General features: G+C 48.8%; 1 protein-coding gene across 2 annotated transcripts; it reads right to left on the bottom strand.

The window, feature by feature from the left end:
- Positions 1-1,749: 1,749 nt before the first annotated feature.
- Positions 1,750-16,540, bottom strand: TCEA2 (transcription elongation factor A2). 2 transcript variants are annotated; one of them, XM_064673975.1, is made up of 10 exons: positions 16,352-16,540; positions 13,662-13,724; positions 12,906-13,011; positions 11,723-11,813; positions 6,395-6,528; positions 5,939-5,995; positions 5,096-5,250; positions 4,603-4,749; positions 2,633-2,704; positions 1,750-2,053 (listed from the first exon to the last, which is right to left on the bottom strand). In XM_064673975.1, exons 1-10 carry the CDS (start codon positions 16,418-16,420, stop codon positions 2,045-2,047), a joined length of 903 nt encoding a protein of 300 aa, XP_064530045.1. In that variant the 5' UTR covers positions 16,421-16,540; the 3' UTR covers positions 1,750-2,044. The 2 variants fall into 2 exon arrangements, with proteins under 2 accessions (XP_064530045.1, XP_064530044.1); XM_064673974.1 differs by lacking the exon at positions 1,750-2,053 and having other exon boundaries at positions 2,588-2,704.

Raw genomic sequence — 16,540 nt, 5'->3', positions numbered from 1 at the left:
CCTAATTCAGGATTGTCAACCAGCTGTACCCAAACTCAACCCAGCTCCTCACAGGAACACGAGAAGAAAGGCAACAGCCACTGGTAAAGGGCTGGCTCCTGCTCCCAGCACACAAACCAGTCTGTGACCAGTGTGGGTTTAGGATCCTGAAGCTTTTTTTCAACATCACTGCGAGGACACTGCTCCCCTCCAAGCCTGGCTTGCATAATCCCATTCACCACAAGACTCGTGAGGCTTAAAGGAGTTGTCAGCATCTTTGAATCTTTTTCCTTCTTGGGAGACTTGGCTGCACCCTGTAAAGTGAAAGCCCTGAGCGAAGGATGCTGGTGGGATCCCTGCCTCCGGAGCAGCACAGCCCTCAAAGGGGCTGTGAGCACGTTTTCCGCTGCTTTCATGTGGCTACTTACTCCTCTCCAAACATCTCTGAGGCCTCTGCTCAATGTCTGCTGTCTGGCATGCTGGGAAGCCAGTGGAAATACTTGTTTTCCATTCTGGAAGAGGGAAGCAGTGCCATGAGATGTGACTGCAAATGCTCCTGCCCTGCTGGCCAAGAGCTGCGGTGCCCAGCACTGCTCCCGAGCAGCTCAGACTCAGAGGCCTTGCTGGGGTCCCCCAAATGCTGCATCACCCCAGTTAAAGGCTATGAAAAGGAGAGAGGAAGGATTTTAAGTCTCTGTGAAAGCTTTTGTGAGCTCACATGGAATTTCCCCACCAGGTTCTAGTTACCTCCCAGAAGGAGCCTGATTCCCTTCAGTAAATCCCCTTCACAGGGTTCACATCTGCAGATGTGGCACCTGGGGCTGGCTTTGCTACTGGATCCTTTACTTATCTCACCCCTTCCAATCACCAGTTCTGAGTTCACTTCAAACCTCCTCTGTTTCTACAGACAAGTGCTAACAGCTAATCTCTACCTCCTCCAGATCCAAGCCTCTGGAAAATCTGTATTTGCAGTATTTTTACTCCTCCTGAGCCTCTCCAGCAAGCCCCTCTGAAAATCCAGGATGCCTTTCTGTCATCAAGCAAAGAGCAGAGCACAAATATGGGACTCCCTTTGATCACTCCCATGGCCCATGGATCCCCTCCACCTTCTTTACTAATGGCTTCTCCCTCCATCAAGATTAACTGTTCCCAGGATCCCAGCATGAGGGCTATGGGGAGCAAGCAGCCTTGGGGACCAGCCTTCTGGGAGGCAGCAGGAACATCAACAGGCTGCTGGACCCTCCCTGTAACTGCCCTGGCCTTCCCTGCTCCAAGCCTGAGCTGAGGGAGCTCTTGGCTGCAAGGGTCTCCTTCCACAGACAGATGGAATCCCAGGAACAGCTTCCTCCCTGTCCTGCTTCCATAAATCCCCCCCAGCAGTTTGGGGTGGGTTTTTTTGTGACTGGTGTCACCCTGTGTTCAGTCTCTTCAGGCAGCACATTCTCATCTTTGCCGCAGGCAATGCTGTTGGCCTTTAAAGGCTCGAGATGCCAAGGAATCAGTGCAAAATCAAGAGAATGCTGCCAAGATGGAAAGCAGCATCTGAGCTGTGTTCTGTCAACAGTACTGCCCACCCAGCCATGCCAGGGCTTGGCCCAGTGGTTAAGATTTGATGAGCTGACAGGAACAAGCCTTCATGCACTGAGGATGTACCTACAAGTCACATCTCACTTTCTGGTGCTCCAGTCAGTCCTCATCCACCTGGACACGGACCATCTGTCAAGCTCCCATGCAGTTCCACACCACAAAAGCAAAGTGCTGCACACGTGGTTGAAATAAAAAGTCAGAAACTGACAAAAATGTTTAATATTAGTTTTGAAGAGGAAGTGACCGTACTCGCTTAGATGAGAAAATAACGACTGGGTGTGTTTAGTGAGCTCTCCTGCCAACCTGTCAGCCCAGGGCTGTGGCTCTCCGTGAGGCCCCCAGGCCTCCCCGCTGCTGCTCTCTCAGCACGTGACAATGCAAACTCACTGGGACACAAAACACAATTGCCGTGGGAGCTGGCGCGTGGAGGCTGCGCGCGGGTCTGCGCTTGGCTGCCGCTCTCGGGCCATGGCACATGTCAGCAGAACTGCAAGAGAAGGGAGTTTAAACCCCGATTAGAAACCTCGCTGCCGAGGGGAGCTGTGGGTCGTGCTGCCTAGAAGAAGGTAAGGATCCAGGTGATGGCCTTGTCTCAGAAGCTGGCAAGGGCTCGGGGGTTCTCAGAAGCAGGGGCCAAAGGGAGCTCCCGTTTGAATCTCTCGGCTGTGGCTCTTTGGCACTTTGTAGTGGCACCATTTCTGCTCACCACTGACCAGGAGATTCCTGCTCACCCCTGAGCTCTGTGCACAGCATGGAACAGCAGTTTTGAAATCCTGAATGTCATCACCACCATCTCTCAGAGGGAGCGTGGAAAGCACTGTGAAGCTGATCATGGAAGAAGGGATGTGATGAGGGAGCAGGGAATGTGGAAGTGAGACTTGACCCCAGCTGGTCTGCAGAGGTGGGATGAGCCCAGGAGCTCCTGCCTCTGTGCTGGGAGGGAAGATCACTCGCTAGAGCCAGCGAGAGTTCGGCAAACACCTCTGAGCAGCAGCCAAGTGCCTGCAGCAGGGTGGATGCAGCCCCCCAACACCCCTCAGTGCCAGTAATAGCCTTGGTGCGCTACCTTCCAGCGGTTCCCACACTCGTTGCACACGACGAAGGTGGTCATGGGCTCATCGGAGCTGCGGGTCTGCACCTGGGGAGGACAGCAGAGAGGTTAGAGCCCAGCATCACACAGGCCCCTGGAGGGCACAGGGAGCTCCCCCCCTCCCTCTGGCCTCCAGGGGTTCCTGCTGGGGTCACAAATTCCATGAGAGACCAAGGCTAGGAAGGGCAAAAGGAGCTTTTCTGTAAAACAAGTCTGGTTGTTGTGTTATACACAGATACACCTGTACATCCATCATGACCCCTCTCCAGCCTGACACTACCTGAGTGATGTGTTTTGGGGCAGCAGATTTCCCTCTCACTCTGCTGCCCATTCCTCGTGGGTGGATCTGGAGATGGATGTACCCACAGCCAATCCCTTCCCAGACTGTCCCCCAGGAAGGGACATGGCCAGCAGGGAGATGACAAAACCCTCAGCCCCAAGCATGTGCTCCACAGTCACACATAAAAAAGCACTCAAGCCATTCCCATTTGCAGACCAGTCCTACATCCTGGCCTCACAGGAACACACTCTGGGTTACCAGGTTCTGCACATTTCCAGTCTGGTTTGTATTTGAGCCACTAAGGAACTCCGATATTTAACCCAGATGTGATTGCTGCCTCTGACTGGTTCTTGCCAGAAACACATACTTTACTAAAAATCAGATTTTCATGGCATTTGAAAACCACAAGGCAGATCTACACTGAAAACACTGGCATTCCTGCACAAGTCAAGCAGCAGAACTGTGCCAAGGGGTAATTATGGTGATCTTTGTGTGTACTTACCCAATATGCAAGAGTCACAGTATTTGCATGATGCAAATTAAGCATTCTTGCAAGCATGCTGAAAAGCTAAATTCTGTAATTCCCCCCCAACATTACCACCTGCCTTCCAACGTGCTCATAAACACCAGTTCATCTACTTGGGACTTACAGCATCTCATCACCCACTGGTGATTTCACTGGAAAACCGATAAAAATAGAGAAACCCTCCAGATATTTCTATTTAGAAGGTAACTGTTGTCTCCTGCCCCAATCCCAAGCAGCTGGACTCCAGTCCACTACAGGTGGAGACAGTCCTGTGTGCTGGCACAGCCCGGAGTGCTTCCAGCTGACTTACTGGGAGCACTGGCAGAGTGAGGCCTCTTGCCTGAGCCAGCCCATGGGATTCAAGGCTGCTGCTGAGCCAAGGGAAACTCCCAGGTCAGCTCCCTGGATCTCCTCTGTGTTTGCATGTCAAGTCCAAGCATAAGCAGGAGTTTCACTCGGCACTTGCACACACAGTTCATGCACACCCACTCAGTAGCAATCTCGTGGCTGCTGGTGCATTTTTGGGTATCTGCACATTCTAAGCCACTGACTCGCAGCAAAGGCACATTTATCTCCTGATGCCTGGCACAAACATGGGAACTAAGAAGCACTGGTAATGCACAAGGCTTCCAGCAGCTGGCTGTAGAGAAGAAACATCCTCTGCTTTATGTATTCCTTTTGTTTCACCTGTTTCACACTGCTTGATTTTAATGAAGTTGGGATTTGTCCAGCAGCAGGTTGTCTACATTCTTAATTTGCACTTTCAATACCATCAACGTGTCTGCCTTGGTTTCTGCAGTCTACACTCCCCATTCCTTTCTCGTCTGAATCCCAGCATTCCCAGCACCTGCTTTCGATGTAGAGCACTGCTGTACTTTTGAAAAGCTTCCTTATGGCTGCACAACTCCTGCTCTTGTAAAGATGAGCCAAAAAGACTTACACAAGCTCCAAGGAAACATGTGCAAAAGCACATTTGAGAGAACCTCAAGTGTACAAAAGGGCCCTGTCCACCAGTGGCAACATTTGTGCCTGCAGGGCCTGTCACAGAGCAGCACGAGCTCAGACGAGCTCGTGACCGTGACAGATCGTGTCCTGTGCAGAGGTCAGTGGTGTGCAGGCTGTAGGAGCAGGAAGACTAACCTGGGTGTAGGTGCAGTTCTTCTTCTTGCATTTCCCACAGGTGAAGAGGTCAGTCTGCGTCCCTCCTGTCTTGGCCATCTGATGTTCCCGGATTGCTTCTTTTGTCATGGCTTTCCTGATCTCTTTCAGCTCATTACTGGCCATTTCCTTTAAAAAAAAAAAAAAGGCAATAAAAAAATCACATCTGTCCAGTTTTACTACCACACCCACTACAGTGGAAGCAGCCAACAGGACAGGGTGGCCTGACAGAAGGGCATTAAGACACAAAGCCTTCATTCCTGGTTTCTGGTTCACACCCAGGCCCCAGTGATGACCTGAAGGCTCAACAGACTACTCTTCACACTCCAAACCCCACTGCTAGTTCGCTCCACGCACTCTGGCAGCAGCTACTGAGAAATCTGCAACCCTGGAAGCAGCCCAGCCCTTTGCCTCCAGCCAAACCTCAGGAAATTTTCCCTCCAAGAAGCAAACCCAGCTCCTCGGGCTTCCTCACCTCCGAGGTCATCACCGCGATCTGCTCGGGGGTAATGGCCCCACACAGCACGTTCTTTTTCAGCTCAGGATTTTTGGAGTCCTTCAGGTTGGAGATGCGGCTCCTCACCCGGTTCTTGTATTTCATGTCGGTGTTCTTGACATCTTGGTAAATGCGTACAGGGCAGTCAAGGAGTCTGCAATCAACCCAGGGGCCTCAAGCACTTCCCAGCCACCCATGAAGAGCAGGGGGTGTTACCCACTGGCAGGACACAGATGAAGGTGCTGGGACCCAACAGCTCCATCTGCTCTGGGAGGTCAGTGCTGGAGTTGAGCTGTTTTATGCCAGAGTCCAGGGGCTTCCAGTTTGGGCTTTTTCACTATGCTGGAAATAGTTATGCTCAGGTTCTTCAACCTGCTCTTTCACTCAAGCAAGGCAGCCACAAACCCCTTCACTGAGAGAGCCCAGCTGCACCTCCTACCCTACGGCTCCCAAAGGGAGCAAACTCCTGGCTTATCTCACAAGGACATGGAACTTGATCCTCATTGCTCCATCTTTTCCACTGCTTTTGTCTAAATCAGCACACTCTCCTTAACAAAGAGCACAGGGAAGTTGCATGTATTTGGAAACAGGAGAGAGATCACTGATGGGAAGGTCAAACTAGGGATTACAGTCCCTGAGCTCCCAGCACCACACTGGTGGTTCCTTAGTGACCCAGGACTCAGCCAAGCAGAGCTGGAACCAGATCCAGAACCCTGACAAGTTGCAGCAGAACATTTACACAGATTCTTTTTCCTTTGAGCACACAGATTTCACTCCTGGAGGCCTGCAGGCCCTCGAGGAAGGGCTGTACAGTAAGGATATACTCTTCAATCTGGGCTGCTATGTGCTCGCAGTCAGCGCCGATGGCGACGTAGTCATCTGTAAGACAGGAGAAACAGGAGCTTCACTTTACAGCAATCAGACAAGAACTAGAAAGTGAAGAAAATCCCTGCATCCCTGAAGATTAAACTTATAGCCAGACCATCCCCTGCTGCAGAGCAGAAGACCCCAGGTAACCCATGTTCTTAACACCCACTGCCTGACATGCTGTCGTGCCTCCAGCTCAAGCCAGATCCCTGTGGAAGTGTCTGAAAAAGCAGCCAGTTCAAAGAGGTGACCAGTGGCTAGACTGAGCTGCTGGCAATAATCCTTTGACAAGGCTGCTCCAGAATGGCATATTTTAGCTGAGCTGGCACTGACTTACATGCAGAAGTCTGTCAGAATGCTGCAGGAGCTGTGAAGCACTTGAGGCAATGCAGGGCTCCCCACAGCACTTACCATCAGCCTGCAGAGCTGCTGTCAGCATCTCTCTGCATTTGTTGCGGACGGCGTCGCACGTGATCGGTGCCGGAGGGAAGGTGGTGATTTTGGGGGTGGTCGGAGTCTTCGGAGGCTCCTGCCTTTTGTTGGAGCTAAAAAAAAAAACTTCACCTGTCAGAATGTCTCAGTTCGGGCCACTGAGAGCAGAGAGGGGAGCAGAAGGTATGTGGCCAAGCATCCTGTTGATCATAATACAGAACCAGTCAGAGGAACACAGTGCAAAGAGCTTTGCTCCAAACCAGCACAGAGCACAACACAGCAGCCAACACCATGAGCTCTCCTGTGGACACTGCTGGCTACCAGCAGAGGTTTAGTCCATGAACAGCCCTGCCAACCATCTTGTGTTATTCAACAGGTATCAGCTGCTGCACCACTGGCCATCAAGCAAAAATATTAGTGTTGGACACCACCAGTAACTCAAACACACTCAGACATCTGAGACCATCAGTGCTCTCTCAGTCTGGCAGTGTAGTGCAGACCCAGGGTACTTCTTTCCTCTGACTTTGCAGAGGTACACAAATGCTCTCAGCAGAAATTGAGCAGGAAGCACCACTAAAGTTAATCTCATTCTTTAGCACCAAGATTTGAGCAGCAGAAAAGAGAACAGCTAAACGAAAACGCACTCCAGCTCTCTGCAGCCAATAAGGAGTGCAGCATGCTCCCTTCTGAGGCAGAAATCAGAAGCCAACACCAGCCCCTCCAGAAGAAGGAGCTGCTGTGCTAAGGAAAAGAAAGAAAAAAAAAGAAAATGCCTTCTTCAGCTCTGATATTTTAAAAAAAACAAACAACAAAGCATAACACATAAAAGGACCTTCCTTTTTCCTGTAAGCTGAGCAAGACTGATTACTCATCTCACAGAATAGCACCCCTACACAGCCACACACGGCTCACACAGGTGCTGGGCTAGCACAGAATTAAGAAATACTGCTTTGCTCTCAAAAATAACTTCATATCCACCTGCAAGCAATCATGGGCACAGGCAAGGGAATGCAAACACCTGCCTGCTGGGGCTGATTCAGTCGGGTCACCTGCCAGGGGAGCTGGATGGAGACCTGCCTGCACAATTAGCACATGATGTGGGCAGGCTGAGTCACTGCTGCAGGGTCTGCCTGCAGAGAAGGAGCTTCACTGAGCAGCTCAGCTGGGTGTGCACCCATAAAGCCTAACATCTGCACAGGGAGTTAGTCAGCCCTGCAAATATTGCTGGTAAAAGATTTGGGCTGTTATGATTCACAGATGATTTTCTAGAGCTTTGTTCTCCCCCTTAAATCTAAGCAGCAGAAGAGCAATTTTTCTTCAGTAGAGATTGCCCTGGCTTTGGTGACTGGGCTGTAAAATGCACTGTATTTACGGCCAATGCCTGGTAACATTAATACACTAAAGAGACAAAGGGGGAAAAAAGAGAAACCCTGATATTTCAGCCATGCCAGGCTGGCAATATCTCCTTGAAGATCCAAGTGGCTTGACAATTTTTGTTAAGCTGGGTCACTACTGCCAGTTTGTTGCCATCAAAAATAAATCTGTTATGAACAAGCACTTCCACTACGCTGTCCTGGAAGGGATTAGTCAGCCCACAGAAAAACAGTGCTAAGCTGGAAACCTTCCGATTTTGCTGCCACACAAACTGAGCCAGACAACTTCAGAGACTTATCCTGGGAGTTTCTGCAGCTAAGGTCATATCCAGTCTGGCTAAAATCCCACAGATTATCACTGGGGCTACTGGATTTCCGCAGTTCAGAACCTGGCCAGGCCCTTTCCAGAAGCATCCACCAGTGAACCTTCAGCAAATTGTTCAGGTCACCAAAGCAGAGGATTAATTTCTTGATCAGATGAAGGAGATGCATTCCTAAGAGGAAGATTATACTGTGAACTTATTGTGTTTCTCTTTGACCAGTAGCTGAATAAAACCATTTTTTACCAGCTAGTTTTACTGGTCGGCACTGCAGGAGCCTATTAAAGAACAGATTTGTGTCCAAACAGCTCAAAACATTCAACAGTATTTACACTGCAAATGTTAGAAAAAGAAGAAACAACTTAGCCTGTAAATAATCAATTAGATGATGATGATTTTCTCCCATTTGGGATGTAAAAATTGCCATCAGGTACTTTTGTGCTTAAGAAGCTACACACAGATCACAGGCAGCACCCATGGGGGTGTATACACTGAGCATACACAACTCAGGAATAACCCATCTGAAAATCACAGCTGCTCATGTTGCATAAAATAGTTTGGAAAAACGAGACTTCCCAAAGGACAAAGGCAAAAAGCCTAGAAAACCTACCTACAATAAAAGGAAGGACTGAAGGAATTGAGGTGGTTTTTGGCAGGGAAAATTTAAAGGAGACAAGTCCTGAAATTCCTTACAAAATAAGATGGTAGGAAAAAAAAGCCTCCATACTAGCTAAAGACAAAAGAACATAAAAATGGTCTTAGCAGAGAGGTTTTGATTGAGAACAAGTTTCAATCTGTAAAGGTGAGTTATGAATTGGAAATACTGCCAAGGGCAGCTGTGGAAATGCTCTGAGGTTTTTTAGGGTTGTCAAAGAAGAGCTTAGAAAAAAGCTTGGACAGAGGCTGTGCTGTGCTGGGGAGGGGCAGCAGGAGAAGTTTCCCTGAGAGCTCTTCCAGATTTAAATTTTGTCTGTTTGTCAACAGACTAAGGACTCCCAGACCAAAACACTGTGTGTGAACTCAGTGAACTCAGTGTGAACTCAGAACACTGACCTTCACCACATTCAGTCCTTAAAGCCAGGTCTCCAAAATAATACTTGCAGAGGTAATACTTGATTTTCAGGAAGGTTCTATCTGCAAATGCCATCGACTTAAATATTTAGATTTTTATTTCCTGGAGGTAGAAAAAAGCTAGTCAAGATGCATGGTAATCCCACTCCTGTTAGTTGATGAGGAGAGACACATTTGCCTACATACAGACATGTCATACATGCCCTAAGAGCTAAGCCCTCACAAATTAGATGAAACAGATTTCTCAGCCATTCCAAAGACATAAAATTATTTATTAAGGTTTAGAGGTTAGTTTATAAATAGAATAGTTGGAAAGTAGAGCTCAAACACACCTAGAAGACTTATTTCAGGAAATCCTTGTGGTTCACACTGTTCCTGTTGAACAGGAGAAAGAGCTTGTAAATCTATCCAGGCAACAAAAGTTTATGCATAAAAAAAAAGGCTATGCTGGAACAAAATGGTGGCAAAGCAGCAGCCAGGGACTGCAAATGGAACTCAGGGCTGCACTGGAAGAAAATCCCACAGAAAAGCTAAATTCAGGCCACAGTTCAAAAACCTCCCAATAAAGGCAGTTTACAGAATCCTGGAAAAGAAAAAGCTCCTGCTGCCAGAGACAGAAACACTAGACACAGCCCATTAGCATGGACTACTCTAAGGGTCTGAAATTCTACAGCACAACAGAATATGCTTTGGATTAGAGCAAGGCAGCATCTAAATTCACAGGTGCCAGCTCCACGCTGGCTGGCTTAGAGCCTTCAGGTCTTGTAGTGATAGCTCCAGTCACTACAGAGGGATTTCTACATCTGTGCTCCAGAAAGCAAGTTTCAGGCCAAGAGCTGCTCAAGTATTTCTCCCTGACAGAAGAGAAAGGCCTGGCCAAAATCTATCAGAATAAATGGCTGAAATATCTGAATACAAGCTGATCTCTTTGGTGTCTTGACTGCAGCCTCATCTGAACCAGCTATCACACACTGAGCAACCAGTCAGACTCCATCACAGCCTGTGCTTCAAAGAACAAAGACTCTTTGCTGCTAACAAATTACTATTTTTTTAAGGCAGACTAGTAGTTTATTTTGCAGGACTGGAGAATAAGCATTCCTGCCTCTGGAAATTGAGCCTGGCTCAACAGACTGACACCAGGAGTTGGCCGCTGCTCCTGGTCTGTGCTACGCTAATCAACTGGCTTCTGTTCATCCTTCACAGCCAAGGGGGAGCTTTGCCATTCAGAAGATGGAGGCTGAATACATGTAAAAAGCATCAAGGATTAAAAAAACCCCAGAAAACTGCAGTATCTGCAGCACATCAAGGCACAGGGGAATATCAGCAGCACAAGCCAGAAAACTCCACTCCACACACCCCATGATACATGACAAAGCAAGGAGGCACTGGGGTTTTGCCTCTCTGCTATAGCCAGGATTTCTGAGTGAAATCACACACAGATCCACACAGATCTGGACAGCTCTTGTTCCCATGCTACACTGCATCACTAAACTCCATTCTGGCCACGGAGTCTCCTCAGTACTTTCACTGCAATACTCAGCAACTCCTTTTTCCCATTTTATGGAAGCGAGATAACAAAAGATACCAGTCAATTAAAGTCATGGAGCTCAGCATCAGCAGCCTCCTCCATCAACAGCTCTGTGTTGAGCTGCAAAGGCTCATCCAAAGTGCTAAGCCCTGAGAGAGCTCAGCAAAACAGAAAAAAGTCACAAGAAAGTGACCAACAAGGGCTGCAAACACAGAACATCCTGCAAAACAAAACAGCAGGACTATACCCTGAATATTCTAAATCTTCTGTCAAACTTGGGAAATTGGCTAAATCACTTAGGGGCCAAACCTACGAAGCACACACCCTTCTAGGATCTGAGGCTGAGAGAAGTCTCTGGAATAAAGCTTTAAAACCCATTTTCCCCCTCCCCTTTGATCACTGTCTCCACTCAGTGACTGCAGTCACAGGCAGTGGAAATAGGATGCAGCATTCAAGGCATGGCAAGGAGTAAAAGCCTCCAGCAACCTGCCAGCTGGGGGGACATCAGCCTACAGGGAAAAGATGACTTCTGCTGGGATTTGTCGAGGACAAAGAAATGGCAGTTTTACTATAGTAACATATCAGTCAATCCCATCCATCACTTGAGACTGCAAAGGTCAAAAATAATCTTCATTCTAAGGAGTTCAAAGTTAGAAATAAGCAAAAATATATAAAAATGCAACATGAAAAAAGAACAGAGGAATGCTTTACTAATAGAGAAAAACAACACATAATCAAGAGTAAAAAAAAAAAAATAGCATAAAATAAGATGTGAATAAAATTTAAAAACTCACTAAAGCCACCGTATTTTGTAGATATATATTTCTGCATTACAGTTTATTGATAACATCACACAGATCAACCCTGAAAAAGAAACACTTCCAGTGTCTCTCATCAGGTATTTCACTACCCAAAACTCCCAACTCAGACACTTAAAAATAAAAATTAAAGTAAGGTGCCTTGAGAAAATTTAAATTCTGTAACAGTGTCATCTTTGGTTAAGGGGAAGCATTACCTCTGGTCTCTTGAGTTACCAGTCTCCTTGGAGGAAGATGTTGGCAAGGACAGGTTTTTCTTTTTCTCCTCACCTTTTTCCTCAGAAGCATCTACATTCAAAAGAAGAGTAATGGGTTCAGAACTGGTCTTTGTGCTACAGCCCTGCATACACTCATCAGTGTTCTCACACTACCTCATGTTGGCCTAAGGCAAGTTATTATTCTCCAAAAAGAATCAGGAGAAAGAATGCCTTTATGGCCTTCCCCACTTTACAACAGATCCTTTTCTTGCCTCTAAGTAGAACCTAATTCAAACAAAAACTTTCCTCACCAAACTAAAAAGCCATCACCTTCCCTGCCTGGGAGATAAGCCTCCTCACAAGACATGCCTCATCACAAAAGTTTCTTTCAGAGACACACAGGCTGCTGAGCAGGGATCAGATCAAGTTCTCTCAAGCACCATTAAAAGCAGCATTTCCAGCCAGCACCTCCTGAAGGGCCAGTTCAGGCTGGTCCTTCTGGCAGTACAGTTTCTCCTGATTCCCAAGTGCTGCTGAAAGCCAACAGTACAACCCTGGAGAGGACTGTCATGGCACTGTAGAACAAGTCTGACCCAGAGGTAAACTGTCTGAGCCTAATAAACACCCAGCCTAATGTGGAGGTGACAGTCCAGCCAGGACAGGAAAGCAGTGCCTGTGAAGCTCATCCAGCCTAGCACGGAACAGGGAGCCCATCACTGTGAAAGCCTCCACAGCTGGAAACGGTCCATGTGAATTTATCTGCAAGATGGTAAACTAAGGTCCTTCTCCAACTCATCAGCCAAAATGCATTCCAGCATTCCCCTTTCCAAACTGTTGCACAAGGCTGACTGCACACACTGTGTTAAGTGGGGTCGGAGGGTTCGGAGCACAGATATTGTTTCTACAAATAATGCTGCTAATTATTATATGGACAGGTACATGTTAATAGTCCTGAAGCTTTCAATGCTCTTCCAAGGATGAGCTGGCTAAACAGGAGCTAAATCCAGAGGGATGCATGGTAGGACACAAAACTTGAAAGACACGAGGGTGGAATTTAAAAAAGGCTGATTTGCTAGAATGTTTTATTCAGATCAGTAGATAAGTTCTTCCAAGAAACCCAGCCTCCCACTGAAGCAAGCTCCTTCACAAGCTCAATCTGATAGAAACACCCTGATTTCCTTACCTAGAAGTTTCTTCCAAGATTTGATGAGGGATTTGGCAAGTGATATCACTTCTTCATCTGTGCTCTGCTTCCTCAGGGCATTTACAGACATCCCAATGCGGGTGGACTGAAAGAGAACACTCGAATCAATCACTCCCGAACAGATTCGTTGTTTGTTTCTAACTGAAATCTGAAATACCCACGACCAAAGTCAAAGTGATGACCAAGATACGAGTATGCAAGGACTTGTAGAATGATTCTACAATCCTTACAACTTTGGAAGAGCAGGATGACACTCTCCAAACCTATCAGAAGAAACATCCAATCACCTGCAAATCGCTCCCCTACACACCTATAAGTGACATTCCAGCTTAGAGTGAAAAACTCCAAGATGCATCTTAACCTCCAAATTGTAATTCTTTTCATACCTCCCCAGTGTCTCCTGAATATTACCATTACAAAGATCTGAACTTCTCCCAGGACTGCCCTTTGTTTGCTACTTTTATCCAGTATCTCCTCTTTTTGCAGCCTAAAAACAAGATTTGAGCAGTTACCCACATTTGTCTCATTACCTTTGCACAAGTTTCAGGCAGCACATGGTGACCCAGAGCTATTTAACTGCCAGTCCAAAACCCAAGTTCAGCACTATTTTATTGGATAGTGTTTATTTTGATGCTTTGCATGAGGCAAGAAGTGTGAGGAAATCTATTATTCAGACAACATGTTGAACTCATCCAGATGCAGACTTCAGCTTTTCACCCTACCTGTGAGACTCACCTGCAGCAAATCCAAAGTCATGGGCATACTCTTCAGTTCTTTCAGTAAATCCATTGCACCTTCCTGAAGAGAAAAAGAGAAACAGAATGAGTGTCTCAGCTTTTAGTAAACAAATGCAATAGCTTGGGAACAGACACAGAAAGCTGGATTCAAAGGGAAAAACACCAACAAGTGTTCCCTGGAACATCAGAAAGCTTCTTGCTGGGATTGCTGTTCTGGACAGACAGTACATCCTACAGCCTGAAAGCACCTGAATTACTGGAATGGGCAAAAGAGAAGAGGACTGGACTGCTACTGGTCTTTGCTGGTGCATGGTACAACTGCAGCATTAGTTTATTACCCTTACCTGGCAAGCTGAACATTTTTAACACCTGGGAAATACACTCTGAAGCAACACTGTCCCCTCAGCACAACCACTTGGTTGGCAGGAGTAATCCTACTCTCAAACTCACTATTTTTGATGCCCTGAGAAAAGATAATAACTCACAATAACAATTTAGCAGAGTTGCAAGAACTTCAGTCACCCACCTAAATAAAGCTCAGAGCCAAAGCTAAAGTATCCTCTTTCTACAGCATGAAATTCCATGTAGCTGTTTCCCAGTTTTCATCTGAATACCCCACTCTGCTCAGGACAGGAGTTGATACCAGAAGCAAAGCCATCAAGCTGTGATGCTGAAGAGCTGGCCACTTGAAAATTGTTCTGTGAAGTTTCCTTATGTCATCTCTGCACTCCAGAACCCAAGTCCAGAAAAAAAAAATCTCACTAGGAATCTGTAGATACCTAAAATTGGCAGTCACTCAGAGTCACTAGTGGTAGTCACTAGTCTCTCTCCAGCAGATCCCAGCCTGTCTCCATTCAGCTGGCTCTTTCCTCCCAACCCCCTTCCCTCAAACAAGGCTTCCAGTGTTCACATTTAGCAGCTCATTTACAACACAGACCACTCCAAGCTCAGTTGCAGCACAAGGCCTGCACAGCCCACGACTGAAGGGAAGCGAAGCCGCCTGCACTGACAGCCCTGTCCTCAGATCCCATCCTCCCTATGCAGAAGGGCCATTTCCCACTCACCCCAGGAAGTAATCCAGCTGCAATCCACCCTACAGAACAGATGCCAAAACCAAAGCAGAGTCAAAGCTTTCAGCGTGCACACAAGCAACTCACACCAGCACAAACCACACGTTACCGTACCCAGAACGACCGACTTCCCCCTCAGGCAGTCTCACACCTTTCCGTTCCTCCAACAGACTCCATTACATCCAGCCCTGAACACACAAAGCAACGGAGTGATTGCTGTCTCCGTTATCAGAAATGGGGCCGCTTGGCACAACGGCAGCAAATGAGGATCCACGCAAAAACTAGGGCAACAAACGGGTACTCCAGGAAACCGTCCTGCAGGAAGAGTTCTCAGATTAGCCCACACACAACGAACACGCTGAGGGTTCAGCACCATCTCAAACCCCAGCCAGGAGGAAACGCTGCATAGCCCTCGTGTAAAAAGCTGCCTCTTCCCCAATGAAGCTGGAAGCAAATTCTGTAAAGCTGCTCCTTTCCTGTATCAACACTGGCGCTGAAAGCCTGCCACCAACAAGAACAGACATCCCAGGCTGTGCTTTAGCCCAAACACACTTCCCTGAGTTGTTACAGCAGTGACACAAGTGACAGCGCTCACCCGACCCACGGCTGGCAGGGCCAGTCCAGCATCCAAAACTTCATGTGATATCAGCACCGAGTATCCCACCACACGAATACCACATTCCTCTAATCCCTTCTGCTCCTCGCCCATCACCTCCCACCCACCACAGCCCTCCCCGGCCCCAGAATCCCTCTCCCCCACCCCACAAACACAGATGTACAGACTACCTCAGTCACAAACCCTTGTCATCTTCTTGCCTTAGCACTTGCACGATTCTGCTTGTGCTCCCACGAGCACTGACACAGCCCATTAAGCAGGGAAATACTGGCTACTGTCCCCCCAGGCAGTGACACCGGTCACAGCTCACCCTGTGAGACCCCCGGGTGCAGAGAGCAGCTTGGCCACCCTTCCACACTCCAGCGGCCACACGAGTGAGCAGAAGCGGTGCTGGCATGGGATGGGGATGCAGGAGGCAAATCCATCAGCACTGGGGTTTTCCCTGAAGACACACTGGAGCCTCAGGATCCCCCAGGGCGGATCCCCCTTCCCAAGGGCTCCCAAAGGAACAGGAGAGGAGGGCTGAGGATGCTCCCCTGGAGGAGAACACCCTGCGGGCAGCACAGGGTGAGCCCCAGCGTGCTGAGAGGTGGAGCAGGGAGTGAGTGAGGCCTGGGATGGGGGGCACAGTGTGGGGACAGGGGGTTCCCAGAGCACCATAAGGGGAACAAGGAGCTGCCCCCTCAGTTACGGACAGTGGGTGGACCCCAGGCCTCGGCAATGAAAGGGGAAGGGAGAAGGAGAGCAGGTCTGGGGGAGGGATGCCCACCCTGATGGGGGTGAGCCTCTGCTCCAGCACGACAACGACGCGGGCGGCACAGAGAGGCCCCCAAATGGGGGCTAGGGAAGGGGAGGACCCTCACAGGCTGGGGGTCCCTACAGCATGGCAGCGAGGAGGGAGCCCCGCGGAGAAGAGGGAGCCGCGACCGCCAGACAGAGCCCGGTGCAGGGGGCGGCTCCTCACCCCAACCGGGCTGCGGGGGCCCGGCCGCCGCCACTCACCGCGTTCTTCTTGGCCACCATCTTGTCCAGGCGCCTGGCGATGCGCACGATCTCGTCCTCCCCGCCCATCGCGCCGCTGCCCGGGGCCGGGGCCGGGGCCGGGGCCGGACGGGGGTCCGGGCGGGGGGAGCTGCGGCCGCTGCCCGGTGCCCACCCGAGCTCCCGGTGCCGCAGTCGGGGCGGGCGCGC

The sequence above is a fragment of the Pseudopipra pipra genome, chromosome 17, assembly GCF_036250125.1.
Source record: "Pseudopipra pipra isolate bDixPip1 chromosome 17, bDixPip1.hap1, whole genome shotgun sequence".
Lineage (NCBI taxonomy): Eukaryota > Metazoa > Chordata > Aves > Passeriformes > Pipridae > Pseudopipra > Pseudopipra pipra.
Note: the sequence above shows the minus strand (reverse complement) of the source record. Positions and strands in the feature narration are given on the sequence as shown.